The sequence below is a fragment of the Dromaius novaehollandiae genome, chromosome 2 (assembly GCF_036370855.1).
Source record: "Dromaius novaehollandiae isolate bDroNov1 chromosome 2, bDroNov1.hap1, whole genome shotgun sequence".
NCBI classification, from domain to species: domain Eukaryota; kingdom Metazoa; phylum Chordata; class Aves; order Casuariiformes; family Dromaiidae; genus Dromaius; species Dromaius novaehollandiae.
The window spans coordinates 16,015,575-16,029,196 of NC_088099.1; the positions used below are offsets into that span (position 1 = coordinate 16,015,575).

Genomic DNA, 13,622 nt, shown 5'->3' on the forward strand with positions numbered 1-13,622 from the left:
ATTTGACCCGCCATTATGAGGATTTAAATTAAAATGCCCAAAGTTTTGTTTTCTGCTTATTTTATGCCTGCTCTACATCAAGTGCAAGTAATTTACTAGGAATGATAGAGCCAGGAAAAATGTGACCTGTGTTGGGCAGTAGTAATAGAGCCACAGCTGTAATATAAGACATGCCATTTGGTTTATTTTAAATAAATACGATGAGCTAATGAGTTGCATTGTTCTCTCAATACAGGCTTTTACAACCCTTGCAAAAGAAGCAGTTACCTGTATACAGCAAGGGGAAATGTAGTTGTTTATATGTAATCAGATAACTAGACTCCTGTCTCTATCTTTGGTTGTCTCTGGTTCAGCTGGCAGGAGAATGAGAAAGGATACCTTATGTGAGTGTTGAGGCTGTTATTGTTTTATGTATGCCAATGGCTTAAAATGATATTGTTTTCTTAAAAAACAAAAAAACAAAAAGAAACAAGGATCCTGTGGTCCTTACTTTTAGCTGCTGTCAAGCCTTTGTATCTTCATGCCCAAGAAAAAAGATTTTTTTTCCAATAAGATACCTTTTTCTCTTGATGCAGCTCCCTCTTAAGCACAGCCTTTGGGTTTGCAAGAGTGGTTTTGAGGAGCTGCTTGGGCTCCTATATTGTCTCTTCCCCAAAGTGGCAGTAGAAAATGATGCAAGTGAAGGCTGCCCTGGACCACTCAGACTTCCTTGATTTCTCCTTCCATACTGTGAAATGATTTAAGAGCAGCTGGAGTTGGTATTGCCTACTGCAAAGTAACGGCCTTTTCTCATTCAGGTGCTCTGGCTTTAGATATCTGACCTTGTTACCCAGTTCATCTGGTTTTAGTCGTCTCCAGGGTAGTCCTGTAGAGCTGCCCTTGTCCCACTGGGCGCCGATGGCCACCCTGCCCCGCCAACCACCTTGCGCGTTAGCCACGGGGGCCGTGGATGTTTCGCAGATGTGCATGTTGGGGGGAAAATCTGTCCTTAAACTGTAAAAAATCAGGTAAAGGAACTGTTTTTAGGCAGTCTGTGTCATGTCTACTGCATTTAGTGTCCTGCTGCTTGACTAGTGTTTAGTGATGCAGAAAACTGGCAAATATAACTAAAAATAAATAGCAAAATGCCAGCAAAGTCAGGTCTTTGTGTATCCCCCTTCCTAAGGATGTTGGTAATTCTTGTCATAAATGTCCCCTAATTCCAGTTTTGTTTTGGTTTCCCTCTAAAGCAGAGTACTGTGAAACTCGAATGGGACAATGCATGGAAAAATGTCTTGAAATTTAAATCATTAATTTCTCTTCTCCTCTGTAGCTTGTTAGTAATAGCAGGAATTGAACCTTATCAAAGTTAGAAGCACAGCAATATGTACTACTTTCTGGAAGCTGTCTTGCCTTATATCACTTTTAAAATTGCCGTGGATACTCACAGAGTTTCTATTACCTTTTGCAGAAGAGAAGTTGTTTTCAGAGGTGACTGGTGCTTACACAGGTGATGTGCAATGTCCTGTACAGCAGCTCTCTTTACACCATCATGGCAGTCACACATGGCAAAAACTACCAGGTGACCTGTTGTAATATAACCCTTGAGCTACAGAGTCAATACTGCACCATGAGTTTATTTCAGAGATTAATCACAAATACCAGTGCAGCACTGTGCTGCTGAGGTTTCATTTGTCTGTCACTCACCAGCTCATTGCATTAGTACAGCGTGGGCTCATTGTATTGAGAAAGATAAAGAAAACTAATTGAGATTCTTAATTTTTAAGGTAATTGAAGAAGATGCACCGAGTTTTTAAACTCAAGAGGAAGAAAAAAATATTTTTATACATTGTTTTTAATAAATACATTTGTTAAAAAGAATACTCTTCTATACAGGCATCTCAGACAATTCAGCCTATTTGTTTTTTCACAAGTGACGAATGCTCAATGCCAGTAGAAACCAGCCTATAATTTGCATTAAATGGGATTGGCTCTGCAGTATTGCTTGTGTTAATAGCTGCAGTTACTTGCCTATAATATTTCATCTTGTCTTTTGGGATTATGAAAGAGCATTTTGTAGGTGTGTATCAAATTCTTCAGGTCAGCGGGGTTCATAGTTATGCAGGCTTGGTTATGTGGTTCTGTAGCTTCATTTTCTTCCACTGGCAGACATTCCTCTTTGCTGGAAGGATCCAAAGGAATCTCCAACAAAAGATTTAGAGAGTATTAGTATGTCAGGGTACAACTTATCCTTCTGTCATTTGTTTATTAATTATACATTTTCTGGTGTTATAATAATTATTTCCTCTTACAGGAGAGTAATTACGTATGAACTTTATATGGACTTCTTTGCTGTTTCTCAGGAGTTTATAAATTGCTGTCATCAATTGTTTGAAAAATTCCACTTTCTCATTGCGGTTCTGTCGTCCTAGCAATTCCTTCACCATCTTAATTCTGGAGTAAGAGAGGGAGGCAAAGTATTTTAAATATATGAGTAGATATGCAAACTTTTGTTTGGGGGGGTTGTGTTTCACAGACTTGTGTTTACTGTATAGATCAAATCTGTAGTGTGTCCTTTGACAAGTCAAGCCCATTAAATGCTTTAGTCATGACCTGGGATCAAGGGATTGTCTCAGTTCTAGCATACTCTCTGAAATAAGATAATACAAGCCATTTCTATTAAGCATTATCCTCTAGGAGAATGGGGGGAAAAGGAGAAATTCTTTATTCTCTTTGATCAGATCTGAACAGTAGAGAAATCTTATGCATTAATGCTTAAAATTAGAGATTTTATCAGCAGTCATTTTAGTAAGTAGAATCTGGACTGCCGTACTGAATAAATATACTTCTTAATACATGTAAAGTGTTGATTTCCCTAGAGATGCTCTTTAATTCATTGTAGAGAAAATTCAAGAATTCGTAAATAACAAAAAGAAGAAACTAAATGATATAGCTGTAAGTGGACACATTTAAATTGGTATGACATGCACCTTTCTGGTAGCCCAGAGATAATTTTAGCAGACAATTTTTACAGCAAATTATTCCAGAATCAGTCCCTGAATTTCACATTGGTAACAGGAAGCTTGGAGCTTGTTTTGTTCATTATTTCTTTCCCTAAAACCTTCTCTTCTCAAAGCTCTTGGTCAGATCATCAAATGCCTTTAAACTCCGGTGGATTCAGTGGGTCTGACCAGGCTTGCAGTACTTAAGGCTCAAGTCCAATGTTGCCTTTTAGAGCACTCGGTTGGAACTGGCGTTGCTCTTCGTTAGTCAGAATTACATCTGTAGCAACTTCCATTTCAGTGAAGTTTATGAGCTAGAAATCTCACTTTTTAATAGTGTTCAGGAAAATAATTTCTGGTTCCTACACGGGGAAGTGTGAAGCGCACACGCCTTCGACACTGCAGCAGCAGCCGAAGTGTCTGGTTTGCAGCAGTGTTTTTTGCTGCTGGGCCTCCTGCCTGAAGTTTCTGAAATAGCATTACAATGCAATTTATTAAATTTATTATCACGCGCGAGAATGAAAAGCACTTTGAAGCTTTTATGATCTGACAGAGGATCTGTGTCATGTGACTATCCACTGCATTTTGGGATATCTGGCCAGTGCACGTTTCCACCACAGTCGTGCATGCTACACAGACATGTTTAACATTTTCAAAAAATCTTTAGCATTTGCCATTTGTATGGAAATCTTCCTAATTAAAGGTGTCAGAACAAAGCAATATCTTACAAATTCAGCTGAAACTATGTAATGATGACAAAATAAAGTGATATCAGTTTGGATATATTTTAACATGATGTCAAAACACATTGTCACCAAAATCCCCAGAGACACCATTATGGTGTCAAAATGAAATGTTATCAACCTAAGACTGTAAGAATAACAACATGAAATGATACCATTGTAACTCTGTAACACAATGTTAATATCAAGCAAAATAAATCTAACATACGAAGTAGAATTCCTCATTACACATTTTTCATTCCTTTCTGTTTACCAGAAAGATATGGCAATTATATTACTGGAAAAACCCTATAATGTGTAGCATTAGTTGAAGTACTGTGAAAGTTGAAAAACAAATTGGCCAAGCTGAGGAGATCTTAACCACAGAACGTGGTGCATTGTAATGCTTGGCTTATCTCAAGCACGGCTGTATGCATGCTTATGTGTCAGTATATGACAAAATCTTAGTTTTTTTCTATAAATGAGAATTACAGGCAGTAGTATAGCATTCCCTGTAAAGAACCATTACAATTGTGGCAAAGTAAATTAGCATTGGCTGTTGCATAGAATTTACACAGGCTCTTAAAACCACTTCTTAACTAAGGCAATTGTCCATTTGTAGATGTGTGAACTCAAATGCAGAGAGGCTTAGTGACTTGGCCAGGAGTCACAGAGACAAAATATTGTTTCTGATTCATTTTTCTGCCTAAGGATCAAACTGTTATAGTGGCATGCCCAGTGGCTGTCACCTTCCACCAGGCATCCCAGGTGCTAGGGTTTCTCAGGAGGATTCATTTTTCACCGAGCTTCAGCCCAAGTTAGTCAGCTAGGGTGGGAATCGTCTGCCCTGGTGTAGGTGTCTAAAGATACCCGCCGGAGCCTGAGCTCATCGTTCAGGGCTTCTTTCTTTCTCAATGGAGAAAAATAATGAGCTCTCGAGGGTGAGTAATTGCATCCTAGCGTAAGGGATGTGGATCGCCTTCTGGAGTAACATCCTTCTCCGTATTGCCCTCAGAAGGAGTGTAGATGGCTGGTTTTAACTACATGCCTACCTTTTAGATGGCTAAAATTGTGTGAGAAAAATCCCACCTTACTTTGTCCTGATAAATAACTTTGCTTTCTTATGGTCTTTTTGTGGTTAATTGTCTGGGTAAACTTGGTATTATGTGTAAATGCTGTATTTCTTCTGCAGTGAAAGAAATACACACGTTTGGGTATCTGAAATCTGTACCTGGGTTCAGAGTAAGCAGCCCAAGAACAGTAAAGATTAGAATTTAGTATTTCTAATCCAGTTTTTCAAAACCTAGCAAGACCATCAGCAATTTCTGATCATGCACAGTACATACAAAAAGATAATTGCTGAAGAAAAGACATTTTCAACATTTCCAAGAGGAATAATAAGTGGAATAATTTGAAAATACTTTAAGGAGTAAAAGTTGAGTCCTAGCTGCCTGAATAAATAACCAACTCATTTTTTGGATAAAAGGAAAGCGTTGTTCTTGTCTGACCTTGCCTAGAACTGATTATTTTTTGAAGATAACTGTCTGACTGTCATTTCCTGGCAATCTTTAGTTTTAAAGCTAGTCAAGACAGTATGGTGGTAATTCATGATTAAAACATCTATTTACTAAAATCTTCATCTTTATATTAAAATGCTAGAAGAATTTATCCAGAAATCAGTTGTTTTGCAAAGTATCTTGTAAAGATGTTTTTAATCTCCATATGCAAATAATATTTAATTAAAAATCTTAATTAGTTTTTGTGCTAATCGGTATAAATCTTAGAGATCAACTTCATAAGAAGGCAACAGCCATGTGGATTTAGGCACCAATTCAAGTAATCAATCCTAGCTTTGATTTTCATTTTTTCTTGGTTGAGTCACATGGGAAACTGCATGCCCAGGCACTAACTGATGAAAAGGCTTAACAGTAAGCTCAGATTTAGTTTTATTTAGAGGTTACAAATTATTTAGTGCCAAAAACAAAACTGTGATTTCACATGTCTGCGTGTTTTGTATAAAATTTCTGATCTAATACTGATGCTCCTAGAAGAGGGAGGCTCTCCAAGTTTCAAATTTCTGAAACCTTCTGAAACTTAGACCTGGCCCTGGGACTCTTAGCCCAGTATTTTTGTTTGTTTGTTTTTAATGGACAACTTCTCATTTTGCACTTGGCAATTAGTCTCTGATTAGACTGAGAAATAATGTAAAATCAATCAAAATATTTTTTGAAGATTTATAATGCAATAGCCCCTCTGTCAAAGAACTGCAATAATTATACCATAATTATATTAGAGGCTGGTAAGGACTGTAGGAGCCATGTGGACTTTGTAAAATGTTGTATTATCTTTTTAAGCGTTCAGGAATTTTAAAGAAATGTCTTTGCCTATACATCACTGTTTGTGATGTACAGCAGTGATGCACTGCTTGATACTGTAGTTTCATTTGTACATAAAGATTTCATTTTTAGTGAAGGCAAGTGTTCTCAAAAGTCAAAAACATTTTGTTGTGCTCTGCTATTTACAACAGCCAGGTAGGATTTTATGTTTTTTCTGTAGCTAAAGAGAAATAAAAAAAATAAATTTTTTTTTGGATAGCCAGTATAACTTATGTCAATGTACTGAGCAAGACTTAAATACCTTGTAAAGGAAAGGAGCCTTTCGACATTGAAACAGAGCTAAATTTCACCATTTAGAAACCCAGTGTGCATTATCTAAACAAAAGGATAGTGCATTGCTCCCTCAGTTTTGATGCTTCCTTTAAAGCAAATGGTACAATCAGGATCTTTTTTTTTTTCTTCTATTTTGTTTTGTATCTGTAGACTCCTATCACAAGAAGACATAGGCCTTTTCTCCCCTCAAAAAGCTGGCTAGCGTTGAGGTCTGAAGCAGATTTCATGCTGTAAGCGGGCGTCACCAGGTTGCAGCAGTTGTGCGGCGACGCTTACACCGTACGGGTGGTGTTGGCTCGGGACAGGTGTTCCTTTCTGCAAATAGCCGCAGTGCTTGGAGATGTTACTGCTCCCTCGCTGCTGCTTACTGCCCCTCTGCTGAAGATTTCTGCCCCGCGTTTGACCCAGCGGAGGAAACTGGAGGGAGCAATCCCTAAATAGCTTCCAGCAAATCAGCTGGATTAGCTTAAACAGAGGATGAGGGGGGCTTGTGCTAGCTGCCGGTGCCTGAAGCCTGTGAGGGATCTCCCTGACGATCCCTTCTGCTGGCACACACGTGGCAAGCGAGGGCCAGGAGAGGATGTCTTCTCTGTGGCCTGATTTACATGTATTTGTGTACTGTGTCGGGTGACCTGCCTAGTGTGGACACAGCATAGCCTGTGCTGGCTGGTTGTGGATGCTCGTCACATCCAGCAGCACTGGGACCATTGTCTGTCCAGGGTAGCAGAGGAAGGTGTTTAGAAGATCAGAGGCTGCTTCTTTGCCTGCCTCTGTTGTAATTTTATATTTCATTTAGAACCCAAAAAAGCAAAATTCTCCTTCACTTGATCACCAGTCTTTTAGTTCCAGGATTTATTAATTTGTAGTCTCGGTATGTGTGTTTCTGCCGTTCCCTGAACATTTTGAGAAGAAATTCACTGTTTTGTTTTCATCTCCCCCCCCCCCCTCTTTTTTTCCTTTAGCTGGGGAAAGGCAATACCCTGTAACAATGGCTGTAGCCAGGAATGTAACAGTTGTGTGTGGCTGAAAATTGGCTTGGCTTATTTCTACAAAACCCAGCAGCTCCAAAGCAAGGATTAGACTGCCTGATAACCCAGTAGCTGAGTATCTGTTTTCAGACGTTTATAGCAGGCTCCTAAAATCTCTGCTTTTCTTTTTAGTGGAAGAATTCCCCTGAAAAGTGAGGCTGGATTTCTGTCTCCTGTGTGCAGGCTCTGACAGGCTAATAAGGAAGAGTGATGGTAGCAATAAAAAGGGTCTTGGGTGCATTCTTCAGATTTCACTGATTGTAAAATGATGGCCCCGCTTCAGAATGACCACAGAGGGACTTGAAGCGAAATCTAGTCTTGAGAGTTTGAAGAGACTGTTGTAGTGAAGTGACCTCCATATCAGCTCCAGTTCTCCAGGTTGTTTATGACTATCACAGCAAAAGTGAGCGCCAGATTAACGGTGTTTGGGGCCACCTTTTAAGCCCAAGGAAGAGAGCTGTACATTTTAAACTTTTAAGGATTTACTCTATTGAAATTGGTGTGAAATCATCAAGAAATCACAGTGTCAAAATTTGGAAATGAATTTCACCCGCCGAAGGACGTGAGTGCCCTTGGGGACTTGTATAACTTCTTTGTGACATGTTTGCTATTGGAGATGATGAGTGCAGCTGTGAAGGTAAACTGGAAATGACATAAAGTTCCTGAAGAGCTGATTTCACACACATGCATATTGACATATATCCTGGGTTTTAAAATCCTTATTTTGATGGAATTAATATGCTGTAGTGTGCGTGTATGTGTGCAGGTAACATGGTAGGAGATCTTGCCTGTCATATTAATCCAATCCCTGAATTTAGCTGCACTTAAAAATTGCAGACTTTAAAAGATTTATGATGCTCTGTATTCATTTGCAAATATGAAACAGCAGGAAAGAAGGGTTTTTATAACCTTGTGAACAGTAGAAATAAGCCAAGATTGCAAGAGGTCTAAAAAAGAAAAAAACAGATAGGATGTATACCCTTCAGCATGCAAGGAGCTGTCCTTGTTAGAAACTAACTTTGCATGCATAATTAATTTGAACAGCACATTCAGTTTCTTACAACTAGAAGAGAAATTGAATTCAGGTGTTTGGTGAACATATGGGGGATTTACTGTGAATTTATGACCTGTGGTTTGAGTGTAAAACCCCAAGATACTAGCTGATAAAACTTAATGAAGCTTGTGCAGAGAAGCTATTTTTATTTGCAGTTTTGTAATTGATACATTTTTTTTTTTAACACCTCTCCCCCACCTTTTAATGCCTTATTCCCAATAAATTCTTTGGCACTTAAGGGGGGAAAGAAGGAGTACAGGATAAACTTTCCTATGCCTCCTTCCATGTTGCAGCTACAATTGTAGGCTTTTTAACAAACTTGATCCCTTGGTCAACTGATTTTTTTCCCCCCAAAATAGCAATTCTGTGACCATGCAGCAGCTCTTCTATATGGTGCCACCCTTGCTTGGTCCTGTTTGTGTATGATGCCTGCACATGTTAATAACAACGTTTTCACAGAAAATCTGGTGTCTCAGAGCAGGATAGCTCATGGGGCAGACTGGAAGGAAAGGACCAGCCAAATTGGTTATACTGTTAAATTTGAGGAGTGGTATTCAGATGTCAAAAAACAAACTGCACACCAAGATTACAGGAGAAAGGCTACTTGCTATGCCATGCCGGTGGCAGGAGGGAGTAAGCCCCTGCCCTGCGGGTCTGGACGCACTCGGCTGCGTCACCGACGCGTGACAGATCCGGTTCGAACAAGCAGACTGCAGACTGTGCCTCCCAGCACAGTGCTAGCTTTAAGCCTGGGAGCTTGCGTTTCATGGGATGCAGGAGAAGCTTTATATTAGATTATCAGCACTCTGCCTTCACTGGGGCCGGGTTCCTCTTGCCCCAGCAATGCAGCAAGGTCCAACTTTGTGCCCAGCCAGTCGTGACCCTCGGCAAGCATGCACACCGCCGGCCAGCGCGTTGCCACCCGAGTGAGAGCACTGCTGCGGGTCAGTGGGACGGTCCTCTCACGTTCCTGGGAATGCACTCCTTTTCTTTCTACCTGCAGATACCGTGAGCTTCGGCTCTTCATTTTTAGTGATGCGAGTAGTCTGTCCAAACAGAAGGGAATTTATTTTATAAAAAATGTGTGATATTTATGTGCTAGCTTGAAGTAAATAAGAACCCATCTGTGTTTTCTAACTGCTATCCAGAGATCTAAGCAGCCAGTCAGACCAGAGTCCCTGGCTGCTCAAATCGGTGTCAAAAGAGTGTGAGGTGTAAAGAGCGCTGTTTGTTTACTAACCTTTTGGTTATTCTAGTCATGTTGCAACTGCCTGGTGATGTTGTTAAGACCCTTTTCCATGCTTTTTCAGGCCAATAATTTTTTTTTCCCAAAGCTTTAGTCATCCCTGCTCAGTAGCATGTTTGTATCCACTTTATCACATGGAAAATCTGTCTGTTTTGAAAGGACTACAGCTTTTCACCTCAGCGCGTGACATCACAGCGAGACATTGCTTAACGAGCTGAGACTCCGGTGGTCATTGCTGTGGCTGCTTGTTTCTGAAAATATGTGACAGCTCCGGCCTATCTAAGCCTTGCTTACCGTTGCGTTTTTAGCCCAGGCTGGTGGTTTGTGCGTTTTCAAGCAGCGCTTACAAACTAGCTGGTTGCTAAATGTGCCAGCTGCAGACGGCGGGCAGTGGAGTGCCAAAGAGAGAAGGAAGCCCAGGCACACGGCAGCCCAAGGCACTTGGGCCCCAAGAGCCTCTTCTTGATTTTTATTTCTTTTAAGAGCACTTAGTAATTAGGGTACTTTTAAAGAAGAACTTCACTAATGCCTGGTGCTTGGAGGTGCTGATTGTCTTCTGTGAGCTTGCAACCGTCCTTTTTTTGAAGCAGGAAAAGGGAAAGTCTCGTAACAGAAGTATCATCTAGGCAAGCTGCAGTTACTGTAGAAAATTGCTGTTGCAGTTTTGCTGAAATGTTTAAAATTAGCATAGGTCAAATCTTTGATAAACTTTGGAGGGATTTCCGTCTGACCTCCTTCCTTCCCATTGGCACTCCTGAATTCTTTGAGGTGAATTTGCTTTTGGATTTTCAGGTAATTTGAATGAAAAAAGCCAAAACATGGTGCATTTAATTAAATTTTCTAGGACTTACACCATACTTCTGCAAACTCCCTTCAGTAAAGGGAACTTAAGCACCACGTTGAGAGGGAAATGGAAATGGAAGGAAGCCAACCTGAGCTATAGTCTAAACCACAAATTATCTTTCTCCTCAAAGATATCCCAGCCTCTAGCTTCCTTCGTTTTCCCTTTCCCTCTCCTACACAAAATTGTTTTAACCTTCTTTAATTACAAAACCACTCACTTGACCTCACTTTCTGTATCTCAGAGCCTGTGTGAACACAACGATATTTGAGTAAAAATTGTTTTTAGATATAGAAGTGGTTTTGTCCTTTAATTTAGCTCTTTCTTTTCTGTGAAATAATCCTTTTTTATAATTCACTACTTTTGCAATTTCCTTAATTTAGGTCATGTCCCTTGCTTTTGGGATTAAAGTAGAAATATTGTTAAAAGGTTTATCTTCTCTGCCATTATCAAACCTTTTAATAACTTTGAATATCTTTTCTTAAGTCAGCTTCACTTTTTTTTTTTTTTTTTTTTTTTTTTTTTGTCATAAGAATAAATTCTTTTTCTTAGGTCTGAGGATAAGTTAATCATAAATCCTAGGATCCTCCTTGTCCTTTGTTGTTCCATCTCTTCATGGTAACAGGTATCAGACTTGTGCACTCACTGCTCTGGAGGAAATGTACATTTAGTTTACGACATGGACATTGTGCATTTGCTTGCTATTCCACTGTTGAGGTAATTCCTTTTATTAATTGTCTTTATAAGATGCGTAGAAGTCCTCAGGTCTATAATAACCCTTCCAGTAGCCATTTTGGAGCTGGTAGAACGTGTCTCTTCCTTGTAGTGTATAGTATAAATACAGGACTTAGGAAGGCCATAAGAAGAGTTTAAAATGTTTCTGGTTAGTCTTGATATAACAGATTTGTTTTTCAGGCTTCCTGTGATTCCCACATTAACGTGTTTGAAATATGGTGGGGGTTGTGGGGGTCAGGTGGGAGCAGCACAGCTGGAAAAATGGCAATGAGATTAATAAATATCCACTTTCCCTCTGCCCCATGAAATAAGCCATTGCTGTGCATATTTCATTCACATAAACCTGTGCTATGGAGAGAGGATTACCTGTGATAGGCAGTGTGGAAAAATTTATGGTTTTGAATAGTTCAAGATTCTGCATATGATTTTACATAACAATAACTCTAACGCACAGACTTCCCCAGAATACCAGCGTTCAGAGGATGGGAGCCAGCTGCACGCCTACCGCCTGCATGTATTCTTGAGTGTGGTATTGTCAAATGCATTGCTTTTTACTGGCCTATGAGCCTTCTAATGCTTTCAGACTGATCAGTTTAAAAGACTTGTTAAAAACAGAACTAAGGGATGACAGGCTCTTATTGATTGGGAAAAATAATCAAATTTTATATAGGCAGGGTCTGCAGACATAATGAATTTGATGCAAATAACGATCTGACAGTACTACAGTTTATTGATTGGAAACAAGTATCTTTCATGTTTATTCAGTAGCAGAGATCATTATGACTTTTCTTTTAATTTCCCTTTATGTTAAGTCTGACACTAATGCATGTATTCCTCTTCATGCCTGGAAGTAACACATGCTGAAAAGGGTCCAGTACCTTTTGGCGATTTTTAGAAATAGCCTCATTAGTCTTATCCTTGCGCTGTCTGAAGTTTCTTTAAAATAAGTCCAAACAGCATTAATCATAGTAACAAACTGAAGATCTTGGTATGAAAAGCTTGGAAATTCTTTTTAAAGTCTGTGCTCTTCCGTAGCAGTGGCACCTCACTAAGAAATGACCATCACAGATAACAGTTGCAAAGTCCACTGATATTTCCATCCTCCCTCTTTTTAGCAACAGATCGACTCCTAATAATCACGACCGGATACAGCGCCTGAGACAAGAATTTCAGCAAGCGAAACAAGACGAGGACGTGGAAGACAGGAGGCGGACGTACAGTTTTGAGCAGCCATGGGTAAGTGTACAGTGTGTCAAATGTGCAAGCTTTCACGACCTGCCGCTGGCCCTAGGCCAGCCTGGAACAAAGCAGTACGGACCTGGGTCCCGCTGCCTCCAAACTGCTCTCCTATCCCTTATCCACATTTTCCACTCATTGTTTATTTCATTTTTAAGCTTCTTCAGCCGTCTGTCCTCTGCATACACAGCATTACTTGCTCTGTGTTTAGGCCCTCGACTTTGTGAGTTAATACTTCAGTTTTTTGCCTCAGAGGCAAAATTTTCCAGGAAAATCAAGATGAAACGCATACTAATGATAAATAATTTAGAGAGATCATGTAAGCTTGTAAATGGTATTTTCTATAAGACAATATTACTGTGATTAGTACTTTTCTTAAGAGGAAGAACTGTGTATTTTCGCAGTAAAAAAGAAGAGCGATGCATAATAGCATATTTAACAATAGTACCCCTTTTGCCGCTTATATTAGCTGAGACAGTTTTTGTCTCCAGATATATGTCCTAATTGATCATTTAAATCCTGTTCAATCTGATCCAACGATGTGATACAATTATGTAAATCCATGCGCTTATCTTGTTTAACATAATTGAATGAATCAGTGTTTCCTTTTAATCAATTATGTATCCTAAATTAGGATCCTTTAAGCGTGTGACAAATACTTTACTCTATTTTTGTTTAAAATTCCACAATAAAGAGAGTGAAGAGTTCGCTTGCTGTCCCCAAAACCCAGGAGCTGTATCATGACATTGATACAATTTTTCACAATTGCAAAATGCTTGTACTAGGTAACATCATAAGGTATATGCCATCTTTGCCTATTGTGGTGGGTATCAAAGATTTTTTTACTTCTGTTGAATCTTTGTGTTCTTGTCCATCCTAAACTTACCAGTTTGAAACTGTGGTATTTTTAACATGCAGCATGGAAAGGAACAAAGGTAAATGTATCCCTAAATGACCTAACACTGCTGAACTGTATCAGGATATAGGCTTCTCTTTTCCCCTGTCAGAAAACCTCTAACCTTCTTTGAAATTGGCTAAATAAAATAAACATCTTTTTATTAGCAGATGTTTTTGATTTGATGTGGTGAGGATAATGTTAGCTCATCTCGG

The 13,622-nt window shown here is 39.4% G+C and overlaps 1 protein-coding gene across 12 annotated transcripts in view; it reads left to right on the forward strand.

The window, feature by feature from the left end:
* PARD3 (par-3 family cell polarity regulator) overlaps positions 1–13,622 on the forward strand; it is a 465,794-nt gene that overhangs the window by 438,020 nt on the left and 14,152 nt on the right. For all 12 annotated transcript variants that reach the window (XM_064505791.1, XM_064505797.1, XM_064505794.1 and 9 more), the window contains one exon: positions 12,392–12,512. In XM_064505791.1, the coding sequence (XP_064361861.1) occupies positions 12,392–12,512 (121 nt within the window). The remainder of the gene's footprint in view (positions 1–12,391; positions 12,513–13,622) is intronic.